We start from the raw sequence: 25,493 nt of genomic DNA on the forward strand, positions 1-25,493 counted from the left end.
TGTTTCTTCGTATCAGGGGCACTCTTGAAGCTTCAAGATAGAAAAAGCTTGTATCGCATTCCGGACCTCCGTTCGAAATGTTGTCGTGCAAAGTTTCCCACCACTGTTTGGTGTTGCTTGGTACTGAATATTTGCGAATGAAAAAGTTGAGTTATGAAGTGGACGAACGTTGCGGTCATATGTTGAGGACCTCTTACCAGATTCCGTGTGCATGCGAGATTAGCCGAGCGTGTCGTTCAGGTAAATCGGTAAGTATTTCAAAGATACATCCATTTTGGAAAACACTTGTCATTGGTCAACCTGATACTAGTGGCAATTTGGAGTATGTTCATGGGATCGAAGAGCGGGAATACTTTCACTCTCTTGTTGACGAGGTCGATAAAAGTGATCCAACCTGTATACGCAATGTTTCTCAATTTATTCACCGGCAACTTCATCCAGACGAAGCTAGGTATTGTGAACCGGAAGTCAAAGCCGATGTTCGAGGACGACCAAAAGGATCATCAACCAAACGTATGCCCAGTGCGTGGGAGTATCGTGACAGTCGTCGTGGACGGGCTCGGAATTACAGTTCGTCTCGAAGTCGTGGGCGCTCTTCTAACCGATCAGCAGGTATTTTTAATTTACGTAATAGTTGTGTATAGAATCATTTGTGTTCCTTCTACTATTAAATGTTTATTAAGTCCAGATCTATACTATTATAGGTTCTGCTGCCACTGAATGTGATATTACTGATTACCATAATTATGACAAAATCGTTGAAATCATAAAGCCTTATATTGAATCCTATCTCGATGTCAAGGGTGATGGTAACTGTGGGTTCCGTGTTGTGGCAGACCGAGTATTCGGTGATGAAGAGAGTTGGTATTTTGTTAGAACGGCTATAGTGAATGAACTAATTGCTAAACGTTCTTTATACGAGCCAATTTACTATGATGGGATTGCAGCGGCAGTTAAGCGGATTGCTTGGGATGGTGGGAATTGTACAGATGGCCATTGGATGATAACTTTTGATGATCTGTATCCGATTGCGTCATTATACAATGCTGTTGTATTCTTTTTCGGATATGGGAATGGAGGGAGCTTATTTTCATGTGGTACTGTGCTGCCACTGTATGCACCCGCAACTGCTACACGACCACAACGAGAAATTGTCATTGCTCATTTAGGTCGTCGGTGTGAACATTATATTCGGCTGGACTTATCCAGTGATTTTCCAGTGCCACCGATACTACTTAACTGGAACATATGTCGTGACAATAGTGTCGAAGGATGGGACCTTTTGTATGCAGATCGGCGAATACAGTGGGATAGATTATCAAGAGCTGCAGGATATGGCATTTAGTGTTTAATTGGAATTACTATTTAATTGAAATTACTTAACTGCAGATTACTGTTTAATTGGAATGACTGTGTAATTGGAATGACTGTGTAATTGGAATTACGGTTTAATTGGAATTACTAATTACTAAAATAAACATACTAAAAATATACTGTCTATTACATACTAATATTACTGTTTAGTACGAATGAAACAACTAAAATAAACATACTAGTAATACTGTTTAAACATCAAGAATCTCCCAGACGTCATGCAGCATAATCGTCATCTCCCCAAATGGCATGTGAAATGATGACGTATCTGGCTGCCACCGCTCCACAAAAGCACATATAAGGGGCATATCAATGTGTGTGTACATGGTAGATGGGAGGTGTGATAGTTGCGATCCCCGTATAAGCGCCCTGACCTCTGGACGAGCACTCTTATACCAGTCATTTAATTTTCTGCAGAATGTCCCTCTAGTGTGGCCCCTGAGCTCCGACCTCAGCTGTCCGGTCCATATGGTAGAAGCGACATGTCCCAAGAAGCTGGGAATCACAGTACCATCAATTGGACCACCGGGGACCGGATCCGTGACAATCCAGTCATCCTCTACAACATTCCTCGAGCGCTTACTACTTTCTACAATATAGTATTAAACATATAACATTTATACCATTTTTCTATAGTAAAGTAAATTAATAAATAAAAATTATGATAAAAATGTAAATTATTTACCCGATGACTCGGCACGAGCACCCTTCCCCTTCGACGCCCAACGAATTGGGCTAGGGTCGCTCTCGGGAAGGTCCTCACCATCATCCATGGTAGCATAATCCTCATCGTCACTCATGGGCCGCTGTACTGTCACGTGCGCCCTTTGAGCATCCGCCATGAGCTTCTCGGCTTCTCGGTCCCTCCGAACAGATGCTGTAACACCACGTCTAGCAGGATGGCGAGGTCCGGAACCCTCTTCAATGTCACGCTGGAAAATAAACATTCAACAGTTACTAAAAGCAATACGCTAAATACAATCCCTAAATATTTACAAAAACTACACGTTAAAGTTCTACAAAAAAAAATACACTAAAAAATGTTCTAAAAAAATACACTAAATATGTTCTAAAAAAGATACGCTAAATATGTTCTAAAAAAACACGTTAATATTTCTAAAATAAATGCGCTAAACATTTCTATTTTTTTTTTAGTTGTTAGTTTTCTGTCCCGAAAATCGGGACAGAAAACGACTTCGAAATTACATCGGCGGGTCCAGGACCCGCCGCTATCTCTTGACGGGCGGGTCCAGGACCCGCCAGTATTAAGACCATGGCGGGTCCAGGACCCGCCATGGTCATATGCGTGGCGGGTCCAGGACCCGCCATGCTCAAAACCAAGGCGGGTCCAGCACCCGCCACGGTTTTGAGCATGGCGGGTCCTGGACCCGCCACGCATATGACCATGGCGGGTCCTGGACCCGCCATAGTCGTCAAAATAAACTTTTCTGTCCCGAATTTCGAGACAGAAAACTTAAAAAAAAATTGAAAAAAATTAGAAACATGTACCGAAATGAGCCCGATTGACTTTCCTTTACCTCCACGTCCAGCCATAATTAGTCCGGGTTTTCTTTTGGTTTGAACTAAAGTGTTTGGAAGTTAGAAATTGAATTTGAACTTAATATTGCAAATATAAGGGAATGGGCAAAATTGTAATTTGGAGACGGTATGTGGGAATTAAAGGGCGGCGTGAAACAAATCACTAAAAATATGAATCCATAAAATTGAAATGTCTAAAATACCCTTTCTCCATCTTTCCCTTCATTTATCCATCTTTCCCTTTGTGAGCAAATCCTTTCTCTCTCTATCTTTCCATTTCTCTCTCTAACTCCCATCTCCCTCTCTCTTTACATTTTATTAGTAATTAAGTTTTATTGGCTTTGATACAAAAGGTTTTTTTTTTTTTTATTGGAGGTCATCTTCATCATGAATGGCTGGAAGAATTCATCCAAGATAAGATCGTTAACGTCGCATGTGCCTTTTGGCCTTCTCTCTCAAAATTTGTTTCAGGTTTCTTCTTCAATTCCTTCCTCTTCTTCTTCGTCCGCTGCTTTAAAACCCAAATTTGATTCTTCCCAAATTCTTCACTTCACCTGTTTCGTATACATACAGCAATCCTTCACTTCACCTGTTTTGGTTTTATTATTTTCGACCTTTCCTTTGATTGTAAATTAGCAGCAGAAATTAAAGGTGAGAAAAATTAAAGGTGGGGAAAATTAAAGGCATATACTTGTAATAATTGAGAAATTATGAATAGTTTCTGTATATATTGATAATCTGAGATACAAAGGTATTAAGTCTTGCTATTGATAGTATTCAGCAAACTATTTATACTAATTAATTATAAACCTAGTACTAGTTGGTTTAGTAATTAATTCTAATAGAGATAAGAATATCAGAGGTATAATTGTGATAGGAATATGCAGTGAGAGGTGTGATTTGCGAGGGTAGAGTCCTAAGTGGATATTAACTCTAATTAATTCTTCATGGGTTTAGCTGAAGAAGAGTTGTGGTTTTTAAGGGAGAGAAAGAAATTTGAAAAGAGAAAGAAATAAATAAGTTGAAGAGAGAGAGAGAAAGCTTAATTACAAATGAAAAGGAAAGAGAGATAAGGGAGTTAAAAAGAGAAAGCAAAAGATAGAGAGAGAAATGATTTACAGAAAAAATGGAGAGATGAAAGAGAAAGGAGGAAGGGAAAGATGGAGAAAGGGTATTTTAGACATTTCAATTTTAGGGATCCCATATTTTTAAATGGAAGAGATGAAAAAGAGGTGATGTGGCACGTTGACCGGTCATTTTAACCGGTCATACACCAAAGTGGTAGGTCACCTATAAGTTTGTGTATATTAGTGAGACAAATTGAAGGTTGTACACCAAAGTGTGAAATTGGGTGAAAGTTGTACATCATTCGTGAAATTTACCCTTTGTTATACCACGGGTACCTATTTGCCTAAATTAAGCGTTTGTTTATGGTTTGTTATACCACGGGTATTTGTCTAAATTAAGCTTTTGTTTATGATTTGTTATACCACGGGTACCTATTTGCAAAAATATCCAAACCACAGGTACCTATTTGCAAAACACACGTAAATCACAACAATTCATTTGAAATTAACTCTTATTGATAAATTACCCTCGGCCACGTCAGCATATAGACGGCGTCATCATCCGTTTCCGCGTTTTTGAAAAACGGAAAATACCATAGGTATTTATTTGCTAAAACTTGAAACCACGGAGGTTATATTTGAAATTAACCCTAATTCTTACTAGCAGTAAAAAAAAATTGCTAATATGAAAATATATTTCCCAACGACAGTGTGCAGCTGCACCTGAATGACCAAACTGTTAGAATATAGCCAAAATATCTATTAAATTAAATATAAGTATATTAATCGATGCTATGCTGTAAAAACTATAATTGCTATATAGTTTACATACACTACACCTTTTTTTAAAGGAAACACTACCCACTTTTAGATAACAGTTAAATATATTAATAGGGATAGGGTTAAAAAATTCTCTATCATTTTTAGAAAAATACAAACTTATTCCTAAAGTATAAAATAATAAAATATTACCATATTTACTTCAAAAAATAAATAAATAAAATATTACCATAATGTTTTTAAGCGAAATTAATCTACCCTTATCCGGCAAAAAATTTAAACAGACTAATTTACTTTTATTTGACATTCTAAATATCAATTATGTCTAAAATATTTATTATATGTTATTACATTAGAGCATCTTCAAGGGACTGCACTTCCCAAAAATAATAAAAATAATTAACTCTTGCTACATTAAAAGTGACTATCTAAGACATATCATCTCCAACAATACTTCTTATATTGACTTCTTATTTATTATTGTGAATTACTATACCTAGCTACTTATTCCTACCTCTAGCCTCGGAAATAGACCGAACTACCCTTTACCCAAAATTTGAAAAAACACAAAACCTCTCAAAATCCCTATAGACTCTTCGATCAAATCCGGACTAATTTGTGAACCAAAATATGGATCGTGACAGAGGCCGTAAAGGGAAAGCGAAAATGGTAAGATTTACGGTTTTTTTTTTTTGTTGATTTACGCTTCGTTTTTTGAAATTCACCGGAATCGCAGTCAGGCGTATGAACATCACGCCCGATCTGTGGTTCCGGCGTATGAACATCACGCCCGACCTGTGGTGTGGGCGTGATGTTCAAACGCCGAACCATAAGTCGGGCGTGATGTTCATACGCCCGATTGGTTAAATTGTTAAAAATTATAATTACATTTTGATTAAATTGTTAAATGTTTAGATTAATTTGATTATAATTTATATGTGAAATTTTGAGATTAATTTGATTATAATTTATATGTTAAATTTTTAGATTAATTTAATGTAATTTTGTAGACGGAGCAGCCTACTATCGGGGGGAAATCCATCCCGTCATCTGCTCGTCGTCTAGATATGGACGAGGAGGAGGATACACCACGGCATACTAGACTGCGTGGTATTGATATATCGGGTCGTAGGCGGAGAGGGGTTGCGACGGAGCAGGTGCGGAGGGGTCCGATTGTGGATCAGCCCGATATTCGTGGAGCAGAGGCGACAGCGGATTATGATGACCGAGATCGTAATAGCTATTATGTGGATGACTATTTGTAGGTGGTAGCCCAGGTACTGCAACAACCTGCAGCTGTTGGTGATGGCGAGGGTGAGGATGGCGATGAGCAACCGACCCAGGACAGACAGCCGACCCAGCGTAGAGGTGGTCGTTTTGCGAGTACAGGTATTTTTAATTTGAGACCTAGTATTTTAAATTGTAGTATAGTATAATATTTTAGTATAGTTTTAGTATAGTAGTATAACTTAGTATAATTTTATAATTTTAGTATAGTTTTAGTATAGTATTAGTATTTTAGTATAATTTTATAATTTTAGTGTAGTTTTAGTATAGTGTTAATATTTTAGTATAATATTAGTATTTTAGTATAATTTTATAATTTTAGTGTAATTTTAGTATAGTGTTAATATTTTAGTATAATTTTATACTTTTAGTATAATTTTAGTATAATTTTAATATAGTTTTAGTAATTTTATACTTTTAGTATAATTTTATAATTTTAGTATAATTTTAGTATAATTTTATAGTTTTAGTATAATTTTATAATTTTAGTATAATTTTAATATAGTTTTAGTATAATTTTATAATTTTAGTATAATTTTAGTATAATTTTATAGTTTTAGTATAGTATTAGTATAATTTTATAATTTTAGTATAGTTTTAATATAATTTTATAATTTTAGTATAGTTTTGATATAGTATTAGTATTTTAGTATAATTTTATATTTTTAGTATAGTTTTAGACCTAATAAAGCAGTACGACCATGGAAGTCTTTATCGTATAGGTTCACGCATTCCTCTATCACGGTTGAGGATGCCTGGTGGAGATTTCCATCGGCTCGGGGCATTGATCGGAGGAGATGTCGGCCAGTTGGATATGATCCCACTGCCTGTGATGCTGCTTACATGGACTGATACATGTGATATTCGCATCCTCATCTTCTTCATGCACCACAGGATGGACCGGTCCAGTATGCTCGCTCCAATAGCGAATTTGTAAGTTTATTATTATTTAATATTAGTTTACAGGTGTTTATTTTTTAATATTTATTTATTTATTTACAGTGGGTTAGCTGGTTGTAGCGTATCACCCAACGAGCGGCTACCAACCAATCTAAAGAGAAGGCTCCACTCATTAGGAGGGAGATGGATGAGTTTATGGATGCGTAGCGTCGGACGAACTAAATTATTTTATTAGAACTTATTACATTTTAACACTTTTGAGATTATATGTACTCATTTATGTTTATTAATTTATTTTAATGTTTATGTTGTTATATTTTATTTGTTAAAGGGTAATCCAAATTAAAATGTCGTAATTTTTATTTCTAAAAGGTTAATTCAAGTTAAATCAACAACCATTTTTTTCGGGGAGGTAATCACGCCTCACCATAGGGTGAGACGTGAGGCTGTCACGCCTCACCATAGGTGCGGACGTGATAACCTCACGTCTCACCTTGTGGTGAGGCGTGATTACCCCATGCCTCACCCTGTGGTGAGACGTGATTACCTCACGCCCGCGTGCCGGGAGAAAAAAATTTCCCCCATTTCCCACCTCAAAGCCTCAAAAGGTATTTTCGTCCTTTCACGGAGCTAGAGGTGGAAAATTGAGGCTATGTTTAACACCACCCTTATTATTTTATCATTAAAATTATTAATAAGTGATATATTTACCAATAGTGAGAAAAACTCCTCAATAATAAATTATTAATAAAAAATGAATTAAAGAGACACTAAGAGATGGAGAGATACTATCTATTAATAGAGATAATGGAAAAGCTCTTAGTGATTTGAGGAGCCACTAAAAGGTTTTGGAACAATCAATAAACGATCAGGAGGAGCCAGAATCCCCTTTCCTATGCTTAAGTCAGTAACATATTTAAAGAAAGTAAGTTAACTTGAAAGCAGAGTGTGTTTGGAGAATATTGCGTATCTTGTGACGTTTGTCGATGAATTATATATAGATGTTAGGCAATGTACCTATGACTAAATACCTTTCCACATATAAGTGGTTAATTGGTTCATATACGTTTACCTTTCTACAAGATCCGACATTTTATTCGGATTAGGAGGATATTTTGAATCCAGAATGCTTATTGGTCCACATGCCTAATTAATTGTGTTTTATGATAAAGCTCTTTATTGATACACATCTCTAAGCTTAGAGCATCTCTAATGGTTAAACTATCTAACTCCAATGGCTAAACTCTATAACCGCCTAATTATAATGGATCCACCACCAATCACAAGGGATCCACCAATTAATTAAACTCTATCATATTATTTTAAAAATTACAAATATATACATAAAAATAAACAAAAGCTTAATCAACTACTCAATATCTATTGAGTGGTTAATAAGTACTCAATATATTAAACTCACTCCAATGGGAGAAAGTTTAATAAAAGAGAATAATAAGTGGTTCATTATACTCCATTGGAGATGCTCTTGTTCTTTTATTACGTGTGATATCAAATGTCCCTCTAACTTTTATAAAAGCTCTTTAGGGCTTTGCTCTTTAGGGTTTTGCTCTTTCGAGAAGTGGGCCCAATTCATAAGAAGTCTATTCTTATTGTTGACGTTTCATCCAGCGCACGTGACAGACGTTGTTTCAAAATTTGAAATTATTATCCTACCTTTTGAGAAGATAAAAAAGAGTAGGTAATAATTAGTGACTTTTAGCCTTCTTCGTCTACATATGTTGAAGAAGTGGGATTTCTACATTTTACTTCATCTTCTTTTCTGCACTTTCCTACAAGTTTTCTGCCCTTTGCTTCCATTTTCACTCATTTCTTTTACTTAGCTTTTATTCCATGGCTTCGAAATCTCAAAAAAAAAAACTCCACTTCTAAGAAACCTTTTACTTCAAAAAAAAAACCCAACGAAGTCTCCTGTTGAAGTTCGTAAAGTGAACTTAAGAGTTCTGTTTCAGCCTTCAACTTTGACCCAAACCCTCCTAGATGAAATTGTTAATCAATATCCCCTGGTTGAGACAAATGACTGTTAGTTTATCTTTAGAGAATGAAATAGCCAATCATCTACCCACGAGCGTGCTAGGTATTTTTACCCAATATCTGGAATGGGAAATGTGATTTCCCCTACCTTGAGGAGTTGTTCCTGTTTTGAATAAATTCAATTTGAGTCCTTACCAAATTTCCCCCAATGCCTAGCTTGAATTGATTTCTTTTGAAAAAAATTACTCTGACTTAGATGTAACCCTGACTAGTCCTTTGTTTCGATTCTACTGGCACCCAAGCAAGAAATCTGACAAAGACATGATCTATTAATCTGTCAATTCTTTACGTCGTCCTTTCTTTGGAAAAGAAAGTTCAAAGTGTTAAGAATTTTAAACCGAAGTGGTTTTGGATAAAATTGAATGCTACAAACCCTGAATGTACATATTCCCGAGGGTTTCCCTTCGCTACAAAGTGGAACAAAACCCCTTGCGACCTAGCCTCTTGGAGAGTTGTCAGTACATTAAGCTCCAGGGAGAAAGAAGGAGCAACACTTATTCAGGCCTATGGCAAGCGATGGATGTACCACGATATGCTTGTCTTGATTTTTTAGCGAAGTTTGTTCCGCCTTTGTAACAAAAAAAAACGGAAAATTGTCTACCTCGGATCAAAAAAATTTCAAAAAATAGAAGGTGATTTCCTTTCCTCCTTTTCCTATTTTAATATTTGATTTTGCTGGATGCAGGTGATTCTGATAATATTTCTGTTCGAATTCAAGAGTTGGACACTGCCCAGAAGTCTTCGGAGCCCTTGAAACCTCAACTGCTCCCTTGCCTGTTGAGGGAACGAATGTTGAGCTTCGGGAAGAGGGTTACTTTCGATTAAGCTTTCCACATTCATTCCCTCAAAAGGTAAGGCACAATTGAGGTTTTAGGGGCTCCCGAAGACTTCTAGGCAGTGTTCAACTCTTGAATTCGAGCTACGAATTGAGAACCAACAGACATATTGTCTGAATCACCTGCATCCAGCAAAATCAAATACCAAAATAGAAAAAGGAGAAAAGGAGATTACCTTTTATTTTTTGAAATCTTTTTGATCTGTGGTAAACAATTTTCCCTTTTTTGTTACAAAGGCGAAAAAACCTTCGCTACGAATCAAGGCAAGCATATCAAGGTAAGTTGCTCCATCTTTCTCCCTGGAGCTTAAGGTATTGGCAGCTCTTTCTCCCTGGAGCTTAAGGTATTGGCAGCTCTCCAAGAGGCTGGATCGCAAGGGGTTTCGTTCCACTTTGCAGCGAAAGGAAACCCTCGTGGATATGGATATTCGGGGTTTACAACATTCAATTTAAAATTCTTAACACTTTCAACTTTCTTTTCCAACAAAGGACAGCATAAAGAATTGACAGACCAATAGATCATGTCTTTGTCAGATTTCTTGCTTGGGTGCTAGAAGAACCGAAACAAAGGACCAGTCAGATTCACATCTAAGTCAGATCAAATTTTTTCAAAAGAAATCAATTCACGCCAGACATTGGGGGGAAATTTGGCAAGGACTCAAATTGAATTCATTAAAAACAGAAACAACGTTACTATGCAGGGGAAATCGCATTTCTCATTCAGATATTGGGTAAAAATACTGATGCAGCGCGGAATCCACTGAGAGTTTTAAACCGTAAACTCACAAAGGCTAACAACTTATCTAGCTAAACTAGAAGGAGTGGATCCCAAATTCATGGACTAAATCCCTAGGAATAGTGAAATCCCCATTGTTGAAGGATAAAACCTTAACAAACTTCACAAGGAAGAAGATGATAAATTGTATTTCATAAAAGTTGTACAATACAAAGAGAAAGAGATGAATTTATATCATCTCAAAAACCTAAATGTTAAATTACATAAAAGGGTAAAGAGTTTAGCTAATTAAACATAAAGATAAAAGGGTAGATGGGGTAAAGGTGAGTGGAGGGGTGTCTTTTGGAAGTGGGGAAGGAGCTGAGGGACCAAATGTGTAAATAATAAGGGAGCTGAAGTAAGGAGCAAGTTTGCTGAAAGTGGAAATACGCCCTGCGTGTCCAACAGTACGCCTTGCGTGTCCAATAGTACGCCCTGCGTGTCTTGGCTGATGAGCTCTTCTCAGGATCAGACACTCAAATACGCAGGACGTGCCCAACAGTACGCCCTCCGTGTTTTGGTTGCTGACTCTTCTCCGGATCATTCCTTTTTACACGCGGGGTTTTCTTCCTTTCTTTTGCTCCGGATTCACGCTCCGCGTGTCCTCTCTTACGCCCCGCGTCCAGGGACAAGATGCCCTCATCATTCTCCTCTTCTTTAAAAGAGTTGGACCCCAACTCAACTATAGAACAAGACTTGTGCTCGGTAAGGGTTAGCCACTCCATATATTGTCGGCTTCTCCTTCTCTTTATGAACTCTCCCCACATCCCAACTTGTGTCTTGTCCCCGGTGCTCATCCCCCGTAATACTCGCCACGATCTCCGACCGACATCGAACGGAATATCTCGACGGAGTTGATCAAACCAATCCCCCACAATGTCTTGGAAGCTCCTCCACACTCCCACGACATGTCGAACCAACCAACCCCGGGTCTCCTCTTCCCCCGCTTCACGAACACGGACATGGAACACAACCTTACTCCGCTCATAGCCGACATCAAATGGGATGTCCCGACGACACTTGTCAACCCATTTTGTAGTGATCCCAAGAACACTCATATCAATTCTTTCTTTTTCTTGGGCTAACAAGCTCGCGGCTTCTCGAGTCGCCCCTTCACTAACTTGGCCACTATCTCGCCATTCTTGAGCTCCTCCCATTTTCTCAACATTATCCGGTCGGCCATTCCCGTTCACCAAATATTCTATGAAGCTCACTCTCTTCACCATAAGATCACGCCCTATTGACTCCTCATAGGGTTGTCATTCCCTCAACAAACACAACATATATCCCAACACATGCATCTCAATCAAGAACAAAATAACAAGTTCCGAATTTACCAAGTGGGAGGCTCGGCTCATTCCTAATGTGCACATGCTAGGAATCTCATTCCTTCCTAGAGGCGTCACAACGTACTCTTTATCCGTTTCCTTGAAGCTCAAGCGATCATAAGGAAGACATAGCATACGATGAGGGCATCTTGTCCCTGGACGCGGGGCGTAAGAGAGGACACGCGGAGCGTGAATCCGGAGCAAGAGAAATGAAGAAAACCCCGCGTGTAAAAAGGAATGATCCGGAGAAGAGTCAGCAGCCAAAACACGCAGGGCGTACTGTTGAGCACGTCCTGCGTATTTGAGTGTCTGATCTTGAGAAGAGCTCATCAGCCAAGACACGCAGGGCGTACTATTGGACACGCAGGGAGTACTGTTGGACATGCAGGGCGTATTTCCACTTTCAGCAAACTTGCTCCTTACTTCAGCTCCCTTATTATTTACACATTTGGTCCCTCAGCTCCTTCCCCACTTCCAAAAGACACCCCTCCACTCACCTTTACCCCCATCTACCCTTTTATCTTTATGTTTAATTAGCTAAACTCTTTACCCTTTTATGTAATTTAACATTTAGGTTTTTGAGATGATATAAATTCATCTCTTTCTCTTTGTATTGTACAACTTTATGAAATACAATTTATCATCTTCTTCCTTGTGAAGTTTGTTAAGGTTTTATCCTTCAACAATGGGGATTTCACTATTCCTATGGATTTAGTCCATGAATTTGGGATCCACTCCTTCTAGTTTAGCTAGATAAGTTGTTAGCCTTTGTGAGTTTACGGTTTAAAACTCTCAGTGGATTCCGCGCTGCATCAAATACCTAGAGTGCTCGTGGATGGATGATTGGCTCTTTCGTTCTCTAAAGGTAAACTAACAGTCATTTGTCCCAACCAGGGATATTGATTAACAGTTTCATCTAGGAGGGTTTGGGTCAAAGTTAAAGGCTGAGATGAAACTCTTAAGGTTTTTTGAAGGGGAAGAAGCAGAGGGCTTCTTAGAAGATGAGCTTTTTGGAGCCATGGAATAAAAGTTGAAATAAAAGAAATGAGTGAAAATGGAAGCAAGTGGCAAAAAACTTAGAGGAGATTGCAGAAAGGAAGATGAAGCAAAATGTAGAAATAGAAATCTCACTTCTTCGATAAATATAGACGAAGAAGGCTAAAAATTAGTAATTATTACCTACTCTTTTTTATCTTCTCAAAAGCTATGGCAATAATTACAAATTCTGAAACAGTGGTAGTCATATGCCTAGATGAAATGTCAGCAATAAGAATCGGCTTCTTATAAATTAGGCCCACTTCTCCAAAGAGCTTTCATAAAAGCTAGGGGAAGATCAGATATCACACGGAATAAAGAATAAGCTTGGACATGTGTAAATCAAAAGCTTTAACATAAAGCACAATTAACCGGACATGTGGACCAATAAGCATTCCGGATTCCAAAAATACGCTCATGCAGAAAATTAAAAAGGTAAACACATATGAACCAATTAACCACTTACACATGGAAAGGTATTCAGTCACATGTACGTTTCCTAACATCTATAGATAGTTCATCAATAAAGGTCACAAGGTACACAATATTCTCCAAAGAGTTTGTTGATTGTTTCAGATCCATTCAAGTCCGGTCGTGATCATTGTGTAGATTGAGAGACATCATCTTCAAACATTTTCGACGTCGAACAATTTTGAACCAAAGAGTAGCAAAGTCAATCTTTCACTGCTTAGAGTGCAACAATAAACCTAGCGCATGTAAACTGACTAAATTTATTCTCCCCCAACTTAGGCCTAAACGACATAGTTTTAGCCTGAGCTTAAAAAGAAACTAAAAGAAAAATATACAACTCCTTCATTTGACGGGTGCACTCAACAACAACACCCTACAAGTAAATATATAGGGGGTATGCAGGTCAAAATCACCCCTATAAGAGGTCAGTCCAAACTGATATGGGCATGCCACCCCCTCACTCCGCCTCTAGCTACTCCATGTACCGTTATCAGACCCCAAATTGCTTCAAGTTGGAAACGCTATGGACAAAATTTCACCATTTCTTAAGTTAGAGGAATAATTATACTTTCCCAAAAACATTAAGGGCAAATTTGAACCTTAACACTTATTTGAGCATAGTTTCCTAAAATGCGAAATAGTTCACGCCTCACGAAACGTGAAACAAATATCAACGACTGATCCAACATTAAATACATGGCTCTGGTACCATGTAAATGGAAGTGTAACCCACCCCAAGTGATACTCAAAGGAGAGAATTTTCACACATATATAAAGAGATATAAAACTCTCTAATTAAACGTTGTGAGAAATTTAACAGATCTCAAGTAGATATTATCACCTTAAAATACGATAGCTTCGCTAAGAAACCCAATTGCAGCCCTCAACATTCAATAAAGACCTGAAAAGTTGCTGTTAATTCTATACCAGTTCATAGCCTGTTAGATTTTCTATCAAATTTCAAATGTTAGCAACAGGCAAGCACAAGCAAATTGGTTATAGCAAAATGCTGTAATCCAACTGTTTCTCAAGGGTTAAAAAAATACTGGAAATTGCTATTACTGGTAGAAACTAGCAAGTTAAAAAAAGAATCAAGAGAAACCATACCAACATTAGAAACTCTCATCTCGGTCGAATTGAAATTGCAGCCTAAGTGAAAGGGTAGAAGTTAGAAAATAGCAAACTGCCAAGAAGGATGTAAGCTGTAGAATATGTCCAAATCAAGTATCCCCATTTGTTAGCAACACCATAAGACGTCGTTATATAAGCTGCGAACCAATAAAGAGGAGGACTTGAAGACAAGAATCGTGTTGCAACCTGTTAATTATCAAACAACCTGTTAATCAATCTTTAGATGATGAAACTTGAAGCGAAAAATACTTAATTGTTGGAATATGGAATAACGTACAACATTAACAACCAAGTCTTAGTTCAAATGAGTTCAATAATGTGTTAAAAGTAGCATCTTTCCTGATGGATGGTGCAGAAATACTATTATATGGCTGGAATTAACTTTAATTTTTTTTTTTTTTTAAAAGTTGTGCGCAATGCACTTACATTAAACAAAGGAAAATTACATTAAAGACAAAGGAAAACCTCCAACTCACCCCACCCCAATGTGATTCAAACCCATGACCTCTAGAGTCATAGGTAAGCTCTCAACCAACAGGCTAAGGGCTTCACCACTGGAATTAACTTTAATTTAATTTTACATTTTAGGGAAAATAAAAATAAAAACTACATTCTAGCATATAAATTGCTGAAGCAAGAAAAGACACAGTTAACAGTAGGGAAAGAAATATTATGAGGTCCCTGATCTTTTCGATTTTTTTGTTGATTCAGCCTCTGATCTTTCAATTTGACACATGAAGCCCTTGATGAATGAAAATTGCACACATTAAGCCCCTGATGATGACCAGAATAGTTGGCTTTTAAAAATAAAAACTTGGTACTTTCTTTTATGTTTGATATGGCCTAGAGAAACAGCAAAAACCATGTTTCAAACTATAAAAAATACAATTTCAGATAAAAATGAAATGAGTAATGCTCTTTGAATTAGATGTTCGCAGCTAACTAATTTGGCAAGTAGGATCTTAATGAGTGCTATTATAATTGATAGAGGGCTCAATGCGTCAAGTTGAAAGATCAGGGACTCGATCAATAAAAATCAGAAGCATCCAGGACTTAAAGATGTTTTTTTTCCTTACAAGTTTGCAAGCAACTCATTCTTCAAACATTTAGGCAACAGTGGTGATAGTGAGACAAAAATGAAAGTTACTTATACAACATCATCCTTGGAAAGTGGTGCACATTAAGTTGTTAACAGAGTAAAGCATTCAGTTAAAACCCCTCTAATTTATTTCTAGAGCTCATTAAAAACTGAGCATATCAACTCTCAACTGAAATAGTGAAATTAATATAGACTTTTCACAACTTTAAAATATGACATATTGTGAGCTCTACGTGTCAGCAGACAAGTGCAGTGAAAATGACAGATAATTTTTACCATAAGTGAATGACAATCTTACTTCAACAAATTTAACAAAGGCAAAAAGCATCTTAAGGCCCCTGATCTTTCATTTTCTCGTTCATTAAACACTTGATCTTTTATTTTATTTGAACACGTTAAGATCCTGATCATTTATTTTTGGTCGCAGTAATTGGTTGCTAAATTAGTTAGTTATGAACATCTAATTCAGGTAAAAAGCCGTTATTCATTTGTGTTTAAAATTATATTTTTTTACCGTTTGAAATAAGGATTTTGCAGTTTTCCTATGCTTTTAAACTTGAAAAATACAAATTTCGAATGCATGTGAAATGAATAATACGTTAACCGAGTTTTATGTTCAAAGCTGATTTTTTCAGTCATACCAAAAATAAAAGATCAGGGCATAATGTGTCAAAATAAAAGATCAAAGGGCTTAATGAACCAAAAAACGAAAGATATGAGGCCTCGTGATGCTTTTTGCCTTTAACAAAACAACTAAAAGAAAGTTCATATAGTTGTTAATGTTCATTACTTTGAGGAATCAGTCAATTCCGTATCCTGAGTATGATGAAGAATATGTTATTTGAAGATGAGTCTAACCTGCACATGCATAATAAAGAATGCTGTCATTGCCATGAAGCCCAAATGCAAAGTGCAAGGAATGATGAAGGCGTGAAAGGATCCTGGTCTCTGGATAGAATTGTGCTCTTCAGGGCATGCAAGATAATCATCCACTTCGACTGTCGATTTCCTTTCTCTAAGATTATGATTTTCTGCAATGAGCACAGTAACTAATTATAAGTTGTGAATTGAAATACATTTGTATCAAATCCAGCAAAAAGGCGACTTGGCTCAAAAGACCATAAATAAGACAAACATGCATATCAATTGACTAAATTGGATTCATGTTCATTACAACAATAAGTGAATTTAAAATCGTACCTCGTGTCTTAGTAATGCATTTGTCCTTTAACGGCGTAACATTTGGTCCTGGAACAGTATCTACAGAAGATTTTGAATCTATGGAACTCTTTTGCCCATTATCAGCTCTAAGACCTAGTGAGAAAAAAATCTGTGGTTGTAACCTTATGTGATGAACAATTGAGCAAACTGCCAAAGACAGTACCGGTGATGCAAGCAGAAAGTTCGGCAACTGCTTGAACTGAAAATATCTCAAGAAACCTACTCCCCTGGGGCCAAAAGAACATGTAAATGTAAGAAAACCAAATTGATAATCCAAATATGTTACTAAAGCAAGTGAACCGCATCATACCATGGGAAAATTGAACGTACCAAAAAGCAATCGTGGGTAAAATTACTAAAACACAAATCCTAACAAAAACAAACAAGATTCTCAGTGGTGAGAAACCAATTGTTTAAGGTGAATTGATATCTAGTGAACTTAAATTTTAGCAGACTCCATAGAGATAAACATTGCTATAAGAAAGATAGAAAAACAAATGGACAAGAAACCAGAGGATCCCAAGTTCAAGAGTCAGCATACCAGTAGTGGCTCTGAATGTAATTGTATAGCATAGGTATTTTATATTTGCACCAAGGCCTTATTTCATCCAATGAACGTCCATTACAAATATTGCGGAAGGCATATGCTTGAAAAGCAATGAATGGAAGAAAAGTACATATACAACGCAGTGCTCCAATGATTATAGTCTGTAATGCCAACTGCATGGAAATAAGAAATTCACAATGGTACCATCTTATTCATACATGAATAGATAGGTAGATAAATTTACACCAGAATTATATTTGCACTCGGCAATTTTCCAAAGAAATTATATATTTAGAAAATGGCAGTACAAATGATCCATTAAATAAGTGATTCTTGTATATATGAAATATGAATGTTGTATGCCAAAATAAAGTTATAACAATGAAAATATTACTAAAAGACAGCAGGATAATTATTGAGTGCATAGATACAGAAACTCACAGAAGCGCGTTTTCTCAAGAAAACATCATTATAGACTTTATGCATAATCTGAAAACAGAGATAACCAGCATTAAGCACTCCATTAGACCTTGCACAACCAGAGAGAGCAAACCAAAGGACAGCAATATTATCTGCACCAGTTAATAAGTGGTACAATCCTCCAAAGCAGAACAATGAATACAAACTCTCTGTGTATCTGCAATGACAGGGAAAGACATTATTATGCTCAATCTATTTCAAAATTTCATTTAACCAAGCTTTTGAAGTGAATTAAAGAGAATTACATTGATGAATAAAATATTGAAGCTGGATTGAAGCAAAACAATATTGAAGCCTGCATTGCCATATCAGCATCCTTTAAAATAAGAACTGAAAGCCTGTTGTACAACCAAGGCAATAACAAGAATCAGTTTTTCTAAGAAGAAAGAACCACAATAGTAGAGATCATTTACAGCAGAGAATATTCAAATGATACTAAGTGCATTATGATTAGTAATCTAAATAAGTACAGCTCCGTAAAATAGTTAATAAAATTTGAATCTCTCAACGTCTCAAGTCCTTGAAAAGAAAATTCACAACTTTAACCAGAATATACAAATGTATCAGCCCTAGTCACAGTCAACATAGTAACAATTAACAGCGCACCTGTAAAAATAGAGTGCAGCAAGCACAAACGCGGAATTATTAACGACATATCCTGCCAATGCCAGTACAGCCCTGAGCCCAATAAGAGGAACCAAAGGTGCAAGAACTGTAACAATAAATTTCAAAATCAACTAACTAGAATTAAGTTTAAATACAATTCACATAAATTTGAGGACAAGAAAGGAACCTGTATGAGTCAAAAATGAAATACACAAGGGAAGCAGAGGCAAGAAGGCATAGGTCTGTTCATACTCGTAACCGCATTCAGCAATTCGAACGAAGTAAACACTATCCCACACTATACTGTCCTCAACGGCAGAGGCAAGACGAGGGAAGAGAATGCTCTGATGTTGGTCGGAGGAGGAATTTGAGAGGAGGCAATTCGGATTTAGGGGAGAGGAAGTGTCATAAGGAGCAAGTAGAGTGCGCCAGAGAATGATTAAGGCAATGACAAGAAGTCTAGAGGTGATTGCGGATTTGAGAATAAGGGTTTGATGATTGTTGGATAGACTTTTCATCATCGGATTACTTTCAGATAAACATCAAACTGAATTTGTTCCAATTTAGAACTTGAGAAATGAGCTGATGAAGCAGCTAATTCCTCTATACATAAGGTAAAACCTTATGTTGCTGCTGCCCCTGCCACGAGATCCTAACAGCATCGACGACGGCAGTGGAGATCGGCGTGACTCCTAGCAGCGGCGAGGCCGGCGCGCGAACATATGCAGCAATGGGGATCGGAACAGCGACGAGATGAACATGATGATGAAGATCAGGGAAAGAAGGTCGGTGGCGGATCTTAAATCCGGTTGAGATAAGTAGCGGTGAACGTGCGACGGTATAGAATGGACGACGGGCGATAGAGAAGGAAGTTGAAAGAGAAGTTTCCAGAAAGTTGAAAGAGAATCCGTTTCCTAGGAAAATTTTACTAGGTGAGAATGAAGGTTGTCTTAATTTTTTACACCTCCAAAAGTCAACAAAAATATGTATATGTGATATTAAAAAAAATTGCCAAAAAGCAAAAATGAAAAAATTCACTGTTTAAAAAAAAAAACTACGGCATCTTTCAATTCTCACCTACGAAACGAATTGAGAGTTTGACAAAATAACTGGTAGCTAATTGTTTTTTTACCGCTCCGATTTTACTAGTCGATTGTGTAAATTTATTTATTAAAATTTAGTTAATTGTTAATAGTTGTTTGTGTAAAATGATAAATAAAGATAATTATATTTTGTGACTATATTTTATCTCGTGTTAAAGGTCAGTAATTAAGGGTAAAAATGTTTTTTAAAAGAGATGGAACAATAAACTAAAGGTGTTGCTATTTACTGTCTCTATTTTACTACTTACCACCCCTCTTTGACAATTTTGCCATTTTCATATAAATTTCTCAAAACCTCTCATTCTCTCTTTCATAATCTCTCAATTCTCCAATCTCTCTCAAAACACCTTTCGGGACGAAAATAATGTCGGGAATGAAGCACGGCAAAGGAAAAGGACCGATTACTGATATGGTACGTTTTTTTCAAATTTTTACTTTGAAAACACAAAAAAAGTCTCCCGAATGGAAAACGGAACTTGAAATTCGTCTGCCCAGAAGGCAAGCGGTTCGGTTTTCCGCCTACCCTTTGGATAAGCGGTTACTTATTCCCCCTGCCCCTTGGGCAGGCTGAAATCCTAGGCGGTCACCAAGGCGTTTTTTCTGTCCGTTCCCCTTTTGGGGGGCGAAATTGAAAAAATTGCCTCTACCAAGTTGGGGAAACGTTTGATTATTGTTTTTTCATTAAATTTGCAAATATTTTTCATTAATTGACGTCAATTAGTGCGTAGAAATAGAATATTAGAGTAAATAATAATCGAATTATAGTAAATAATAATGGAATTGCTTAGGATTCAGGAACGAATTTCAATGAGAGTAAATAAGAACTGACGTTATTCGATTGGTTTGTCATTTTTCAGAGTTTTGAGTTATGCGGGAGTTCCGAACAGCGGGATATGACCGGCCATGGTGTCACTGCCTCTGTTCAGAGGGACAAAGAGGCATAGAGGCAGTAGGAGGCACTAAGGCAGCAGATGACACTGAGGCAGCAGATGACACTGAGGCAGCAGAGGCCTACTGAGCAACCGAGACAGCACATTAGAGTTACTGAGGAGGAGCACACAGCTCGTGAGGAGCATGTGGATGATGTCAGCATTCACATGGACGTGGATGAGATCGATATGCATGACTCGGGTCATTAGAAGATGGATAGGATCCCACTTCGTCAGGTGACGAATGGGAGAGACGACTATTTTGTTACTGGAGAGTCGCCAACTGGTAAATAATTTACATTCTTGTTTTATTTTGTTATTAGTTTACCTTTGTTATTATTATAAAGTTGTAATCGTTTATATGTTATATGTGTAATATAATTTTAGGGAGCAACAAACATCTAGGGATGCTGAGGACGATGTGTGGCTCGTGACGGAGCAGGTGTCCAACGGTCTGGTAGATGGTAGCATGATTCCCAACTTTTATGGGCATGTTGCCGTTGGGATATGGATAGGGCGGATGAGGAGCCTCCTCAAGTTCCATATTAGATCGGCCGGTTGTAAAAAATTAGCCATTTGGTATTGATAACATCGAGATATTATCTCAAGGACCAAAAGGGATATTCACCTCAAAGTACGCCACGTAGTGATCCCCAAAGGGAAGCCGGCAGGCGAATCTCTACGGATCAGCTCTGAGAGATCCGCTGGCGGACCTACAGGGCGAATCTCTCCATTCGCCGCTATAACGGCTGGCCGCCAATTTGGCCATAAAAGAACATTAATGAGTTATTAATTAGCTAAACCGCCAGGTTAAGGATAACTCGTAACCGCCATTAATGAAGCATTAATGGAGACTTTCTAGTTACCTGAAGGTTACAACTTCCCAGCTATATATAGCCCAATCCCCTAGGCTATCAAGGTACACACACACACATTCTCATAGCCTCTGTCAATTCAGTTTGTTTTCCTTGAATCATCTTACTGACTTTGGCATCGGAGCTTCCCCCCGTCGAACCCAACGACGCCCCCCACAGGGACGGACGTTGATCGGAATTTCTCCACTTGTTATCAATTGGTGCGGTGAAGGTGGAATCCTTAATCAAATAAAGGGTTTTTCGTTCACACTGAAAACGCAATGATCAACGGAGGTCAAAATCCCTCCTCAGGGATTGAAACGCCATTAGTTACACCATCTAGTGCTGGTCGCACCGATACAACTGCTCCTATAACGCACGTCGACAGTAACATGCTTGCAGCTGCTTTTATCAATATGTGTGCTCAAGATATTGAGGCGCGATAAGGACTTGAGATAGGGAATCGCCTTCGAACATTCATGACTCTTCCTCCGCGTTGGAGCACGACGTCTACATCGACTGTTTCATCTTGGCCTTTAAACTTTGGCCTTGGACCAGGTGCCCATAGCTCTTCGTTCCTTCAAGCTCACAACACGGATTCCATGATGACTGCCACGACATTAGGTGGCGAGCGACCAATTAATCGGGAATTATTCCCTGGCGAAGGAAGTCAAAGAAATGATACGACCCTTCCTGGCGGATCTGGGGGTCTGGGGTTGAATCTTGGTGGGTCCAATGTACCCAGGCGTCCACGGACGAATTTATCCCTTGGCGGATCTAAAGGGCCAACTCACAAGAAGCATAGAAAAGAGAAAGGTAGGCGGACCGGGTCACCTTCGCCCCGGCGAGCGAGATCCTCCCGTCGTGGAAGATCGCCCCCATCTACCGGCCGTAGACGAAGTAAAAGGCCAGAAAAGACATCCCATGCAAGTGGACCACCACCGCCGCCGCCTTCAGGAACGGTTGGGCACATCCCGTCAGGAGGCTAGGGGGGAGGAAACGGTCCGACTCCCCCAGGTGGAGGAAACGGAGGAGGAGGTGGTGGTGGAGGAGGAGGCGGAGGAGGAAGTGGACGCGGTAATGGAGGAAGGCGTTCGCCATCAGATCCATCGTCTGATTCAAGTTCTTCTTCTTCTTCTTCTCCTAGCAGATCGCCACGAAGAGGTCGCCCAAGGGCGAATCCAGAAAATTTTGATGATAGAGTTAGAACCCTGGTGCTCCGTATGAATGAAGAAAATGCTAGGCATAATCCATTCGCCAATAGGGATTCGCCTTTCGCAGCTTGGATTGAGGCGGAGGAAACAGACAGAGCTTTTAAAACTCCCAATCTTGCAATATATACAGGAAATGATAATCCAGAAGCTCACGTTAGAAAGTATCGAATACTGCTTAGACTCAACCGTGCCACTGAGCCCGTGCTCTGCAAAATGTTTGTTACCACGCTGGGGGCCCAGCTTATTTGTGGTTTCAATCTTTACCTCCATGTTAGATAAACAACTTTGATCAATTAAGCAGGGAATTTTGTGCTAAATTCGCCGGCTGTATTCCTCCAGTGGTGAAATCTGGAAAGCTTTTTGAGTTAAAGCAAAAGGCGAACGAGTCCCTTCGGGAGTATGTGGACACTTTCAACCAGTTGTGCATACAAATTGTCGATGTAGATATCTCCGTAGCTGTGGAATGTTTCGTAAGAAACACCACCTGTAAGAGTTTGCAGGAAGATCTCATTCGAAAGAAACCCACCAGCATGGCAGAGTTAATGGAGCGTTGTAAGGATTTCATAGAGGTGGATGACATTCGCCGAGGTTCGCCATCATCGCCGAAAAGGGACAAGGGCGAATCTCGTCCTCGAGATAGAGACAGGGACAAGCGTCAGGACTCTTCCTCTAGAAACAGGCGAAGAGATTCTAAGGGCAAATCAACGTTTGTCACCTCTTTCACACCTCTCAATGCTTTTAAAAGTGAAGTTCTTATGTGGATCGAGAACAGTCAACACAAACGGATCATTTCATACCCCGAACCAAAGGGAGGGGAGTACACCAATAATGGTAAAAATCCTAAAAACTATTGTAAATATCACAGGAAAAATGGCCATGACACTGACGCATGCTGGGAGTTGGCTCGATAAATTGAGCGTCTCATAGAGAGGGGAAAATTAGATCGGTTCATCCAAACTGAGGGCAAGAAAGGAGATGGTGATAGATCCAAGGAGGACCCAAAGAAGAAGGGAAGGGGTACCATCAATGTCATAGCAGACGGACCTGGATACCAGCCAATGCTAAAAAAGGCAAGGACTGTGGCCTTTGACAAGACGTCGTTAAATCGCCCCTTTTCCGATATAGGTCCTGAAATACCTCCCCATGCGGATGCACTGGTCGTCACTATGATGGTAGAAGGCTGGGAGATGAAAAGAGTAATGATTGATACGGGAAGTTCGTGCAATGTCATCACCAGAGGTGCTTTCGCCAAACTCATGATTGATCCTGTTCAGGTAGAGCCAACTGTGGTCGATATCTTGGGAGTGACGGGACATACTATTCAAACAAAAGGCCAAGTCACTCTGGATTGTGAGCTTACAGATGATGATCAAATCTGGAAGGGAGATCTAGAATTTTCTGTCTTGGATGGTCAGTTAGCTTACAATATCATCCTTGGACGGCCCTTTATCTCCGAAGTTGCAGCTCTTATCTCCATTCGCCACTTAACACTTTACATTCCCACGGCTAGGGGAGGTGTAATGATCAGAGGTAGCCAAAAGGTGGCCCAGGAGACATATTCGGCATCACTAATGATTCGCCCACAATCTAAGGAGGAAGATGAAGAGGAGCACGTCACAATGGCCTTGGGCGAGACCGAAATGTACCTTATGGCGGATGAAAAGCAGGTGCGAATGGCTAAAGGGCTCAAAGGCGAAATTAAAAATGCAATCACCAAAGTGCTTTGTGAGGCGGAAGATGTCTTCGCATGGAAGGATGAAATTCTCCCTAGAATCAGTCCAGACGTGATCACTCACAAGCTCAACATTGATAAAGATGCAGTTCCCGTGGCTCAGAAGCGGAGAAATCATGGCCCGGAAAGGCAGAAGGTGATAGAGGAAGAGATCGCCAAGCTCCAGAAGGCGGATGCCATTGAGGAGGTGCTTTACACTCAGTGGTTGGCGAACGTCGTTTTGGTGAAAAAAGCTGGTGGATCTTACCGCATGTGCATTGACTTTACAGATCTCAATAAAGCTTGTCCCAAGGACAACTATCCTTTGCCATGTATTGACATGCTTGTAGATGGAACCGTCGGTCACGCAATGTACTCCTTTACTGATGTGAAGTCAAGTTATCATCAAATTCCCATGGAACCCTCAGATAGAATCAAGACCTCGTTCGTAACACACCAGGCCACCTATTGTTTCAAAGTTATGCCCTTTGGGCTTAAGAACGCAGGTGCAACTTATCAGAGGATGATGAACAAGATATTCGCAGATAGTAAAGGGGATAACTATTCCGTCTATGTAGATGACATGATCATCAAAAGTACGACCATAGAAAAGCATACGGATGATATAAAGGAGGTATTGGACGTACTCCGACGCCACAACATTAAGCTGAACCCAGAAAAATGCACTTTTGGTGCAACGTATGGAAAATTCTTAGGGTTCATGATCAGCGAAAAAGGAGTTAGCCCAAATCCTGACAAGGTTAAGGCTGTCCTAGAAATGCAGGCACCACGGAATATCAGAGAAGTACAACGCCTTAATGGGCGTATCATAGCCTTGGGCAGGTTTATCTCTTGTTCAGCCCGCAGATGTCAGCCCTTTTACGAGGTCATTAAGAAGCAGAAGGCATTCGAGTGGAATGAAGATTGTGAAATGGCCTTCGAAGGAATCAAGCGGTTCCTCACAGAGCCACCCATGATGAGTCGACCTTTGAAAGGAGAAGACCTCTACATGTATGTATCGGTTACGGATAAAGCCGTATGCACGGTCATGATACGAGAGGAAGATGGCCAGCAGTTTCCAATTTATTATGTGAGCAAGATTCTGAAAGACGCCGAAACCAGATATTCAAAGCTTGATAAAATGGCACTGGCTGT

The 25,493-nt window shown here is 38.9% G+C and overlaps 1 protein-coding gene across 6 annotated transcripts; it reads right to left on the reverse strand.

Moving 5' to 3' along the window:
* Positions 1–1,504: 1,504 nt before the first annotated feature.
* Positions 1,505–19,475, reverse strand: LOC136222491 (uncharacterized). 6 transcript variants are annotated; one of them, XR_010685663.1, is made up of 12 exons: positions 18,715–19,475; positions 18,528–18,633; positions 18,167–18,259; positions 17,883–18,078; positions 17,436–17,614; positions 17,225–17,263; positions 16,874–17,121; positions 16,532–16,704; positions 14,551–14,760; positions 14,285–14,344; positions 2,060–2,306; positions 1,505–1,963 (listed from the first exon to the last, which is right to left on the reverse strand). XR_010685663.1 is itself a non-coding variant. In XM_066010270.1 (10 exons), exons 1-9 carry the CDS (start codon positions 19,046–19,048, stop codon positions 14,593–14,595), a joined length of 1,536 nt encoding a protein of 511 aa, XP_065866342.1. In that variant the 5' UTR covers positions 19,049–19,475; the 3' UTR covers positions 12,637–14,344; positions 14,551–14,592. The 6 variants fall into 6 exon arrangements, 3 of the variants coding, with proteins under 3 accessions (XP_065866342.1, XP_065866341.1, XP_065866343.1); XR_010685664.1 differs by lacking the exon at positions 14,285–14,344 and having other exon boundaries at positions 1,507–1,963; XR_010685662.1 differs by lacking the exons at positions 1,505–1,963; positions 2,060–2,306 and adding an exon at positions 12,641–13,964.
* Positions 19,476–25,493: the final 6,018 nt, after the last annotated feature.

This window comes from Euphorbia lathyris, chromosome 3 (assembly GCF_963576675.1).
Source record: "Euphorbia lathyris chromosome 3, ddEupLath1.1, whole genome shotgun sequence".
NCBI lineage: Eukaryota > Viridiplantae > Streptophyta > Magnoliopsida > Malpighiales > Euphorbiaceae > Euphorbia > Euphorbia lathyris.

Bases quoted from the DNA above. Each gene is read 5' to 3' on its own strand.
- LOC136222491 (XM_066010270.1), bottom strand. From the start codon at position 19,048: ATGATGAAAAGTCTATCCAACAATCATCAAACCCTTATTCTCAAATCC. The intron at 16,705-16,873 runs GTACGATTTTAA...TGCTCATTGCAG, and splicing joins ATGCATTACTAAGACACGAG to AAAATCATAATCTTAGAGAA. The intron at 14,761-16,531 runs GTTAGACTCATC...GATAATTAACAG, and splicing joins TCTTTATTATGCATGTGCAG to GTTGCAACACGATTCTTGTC.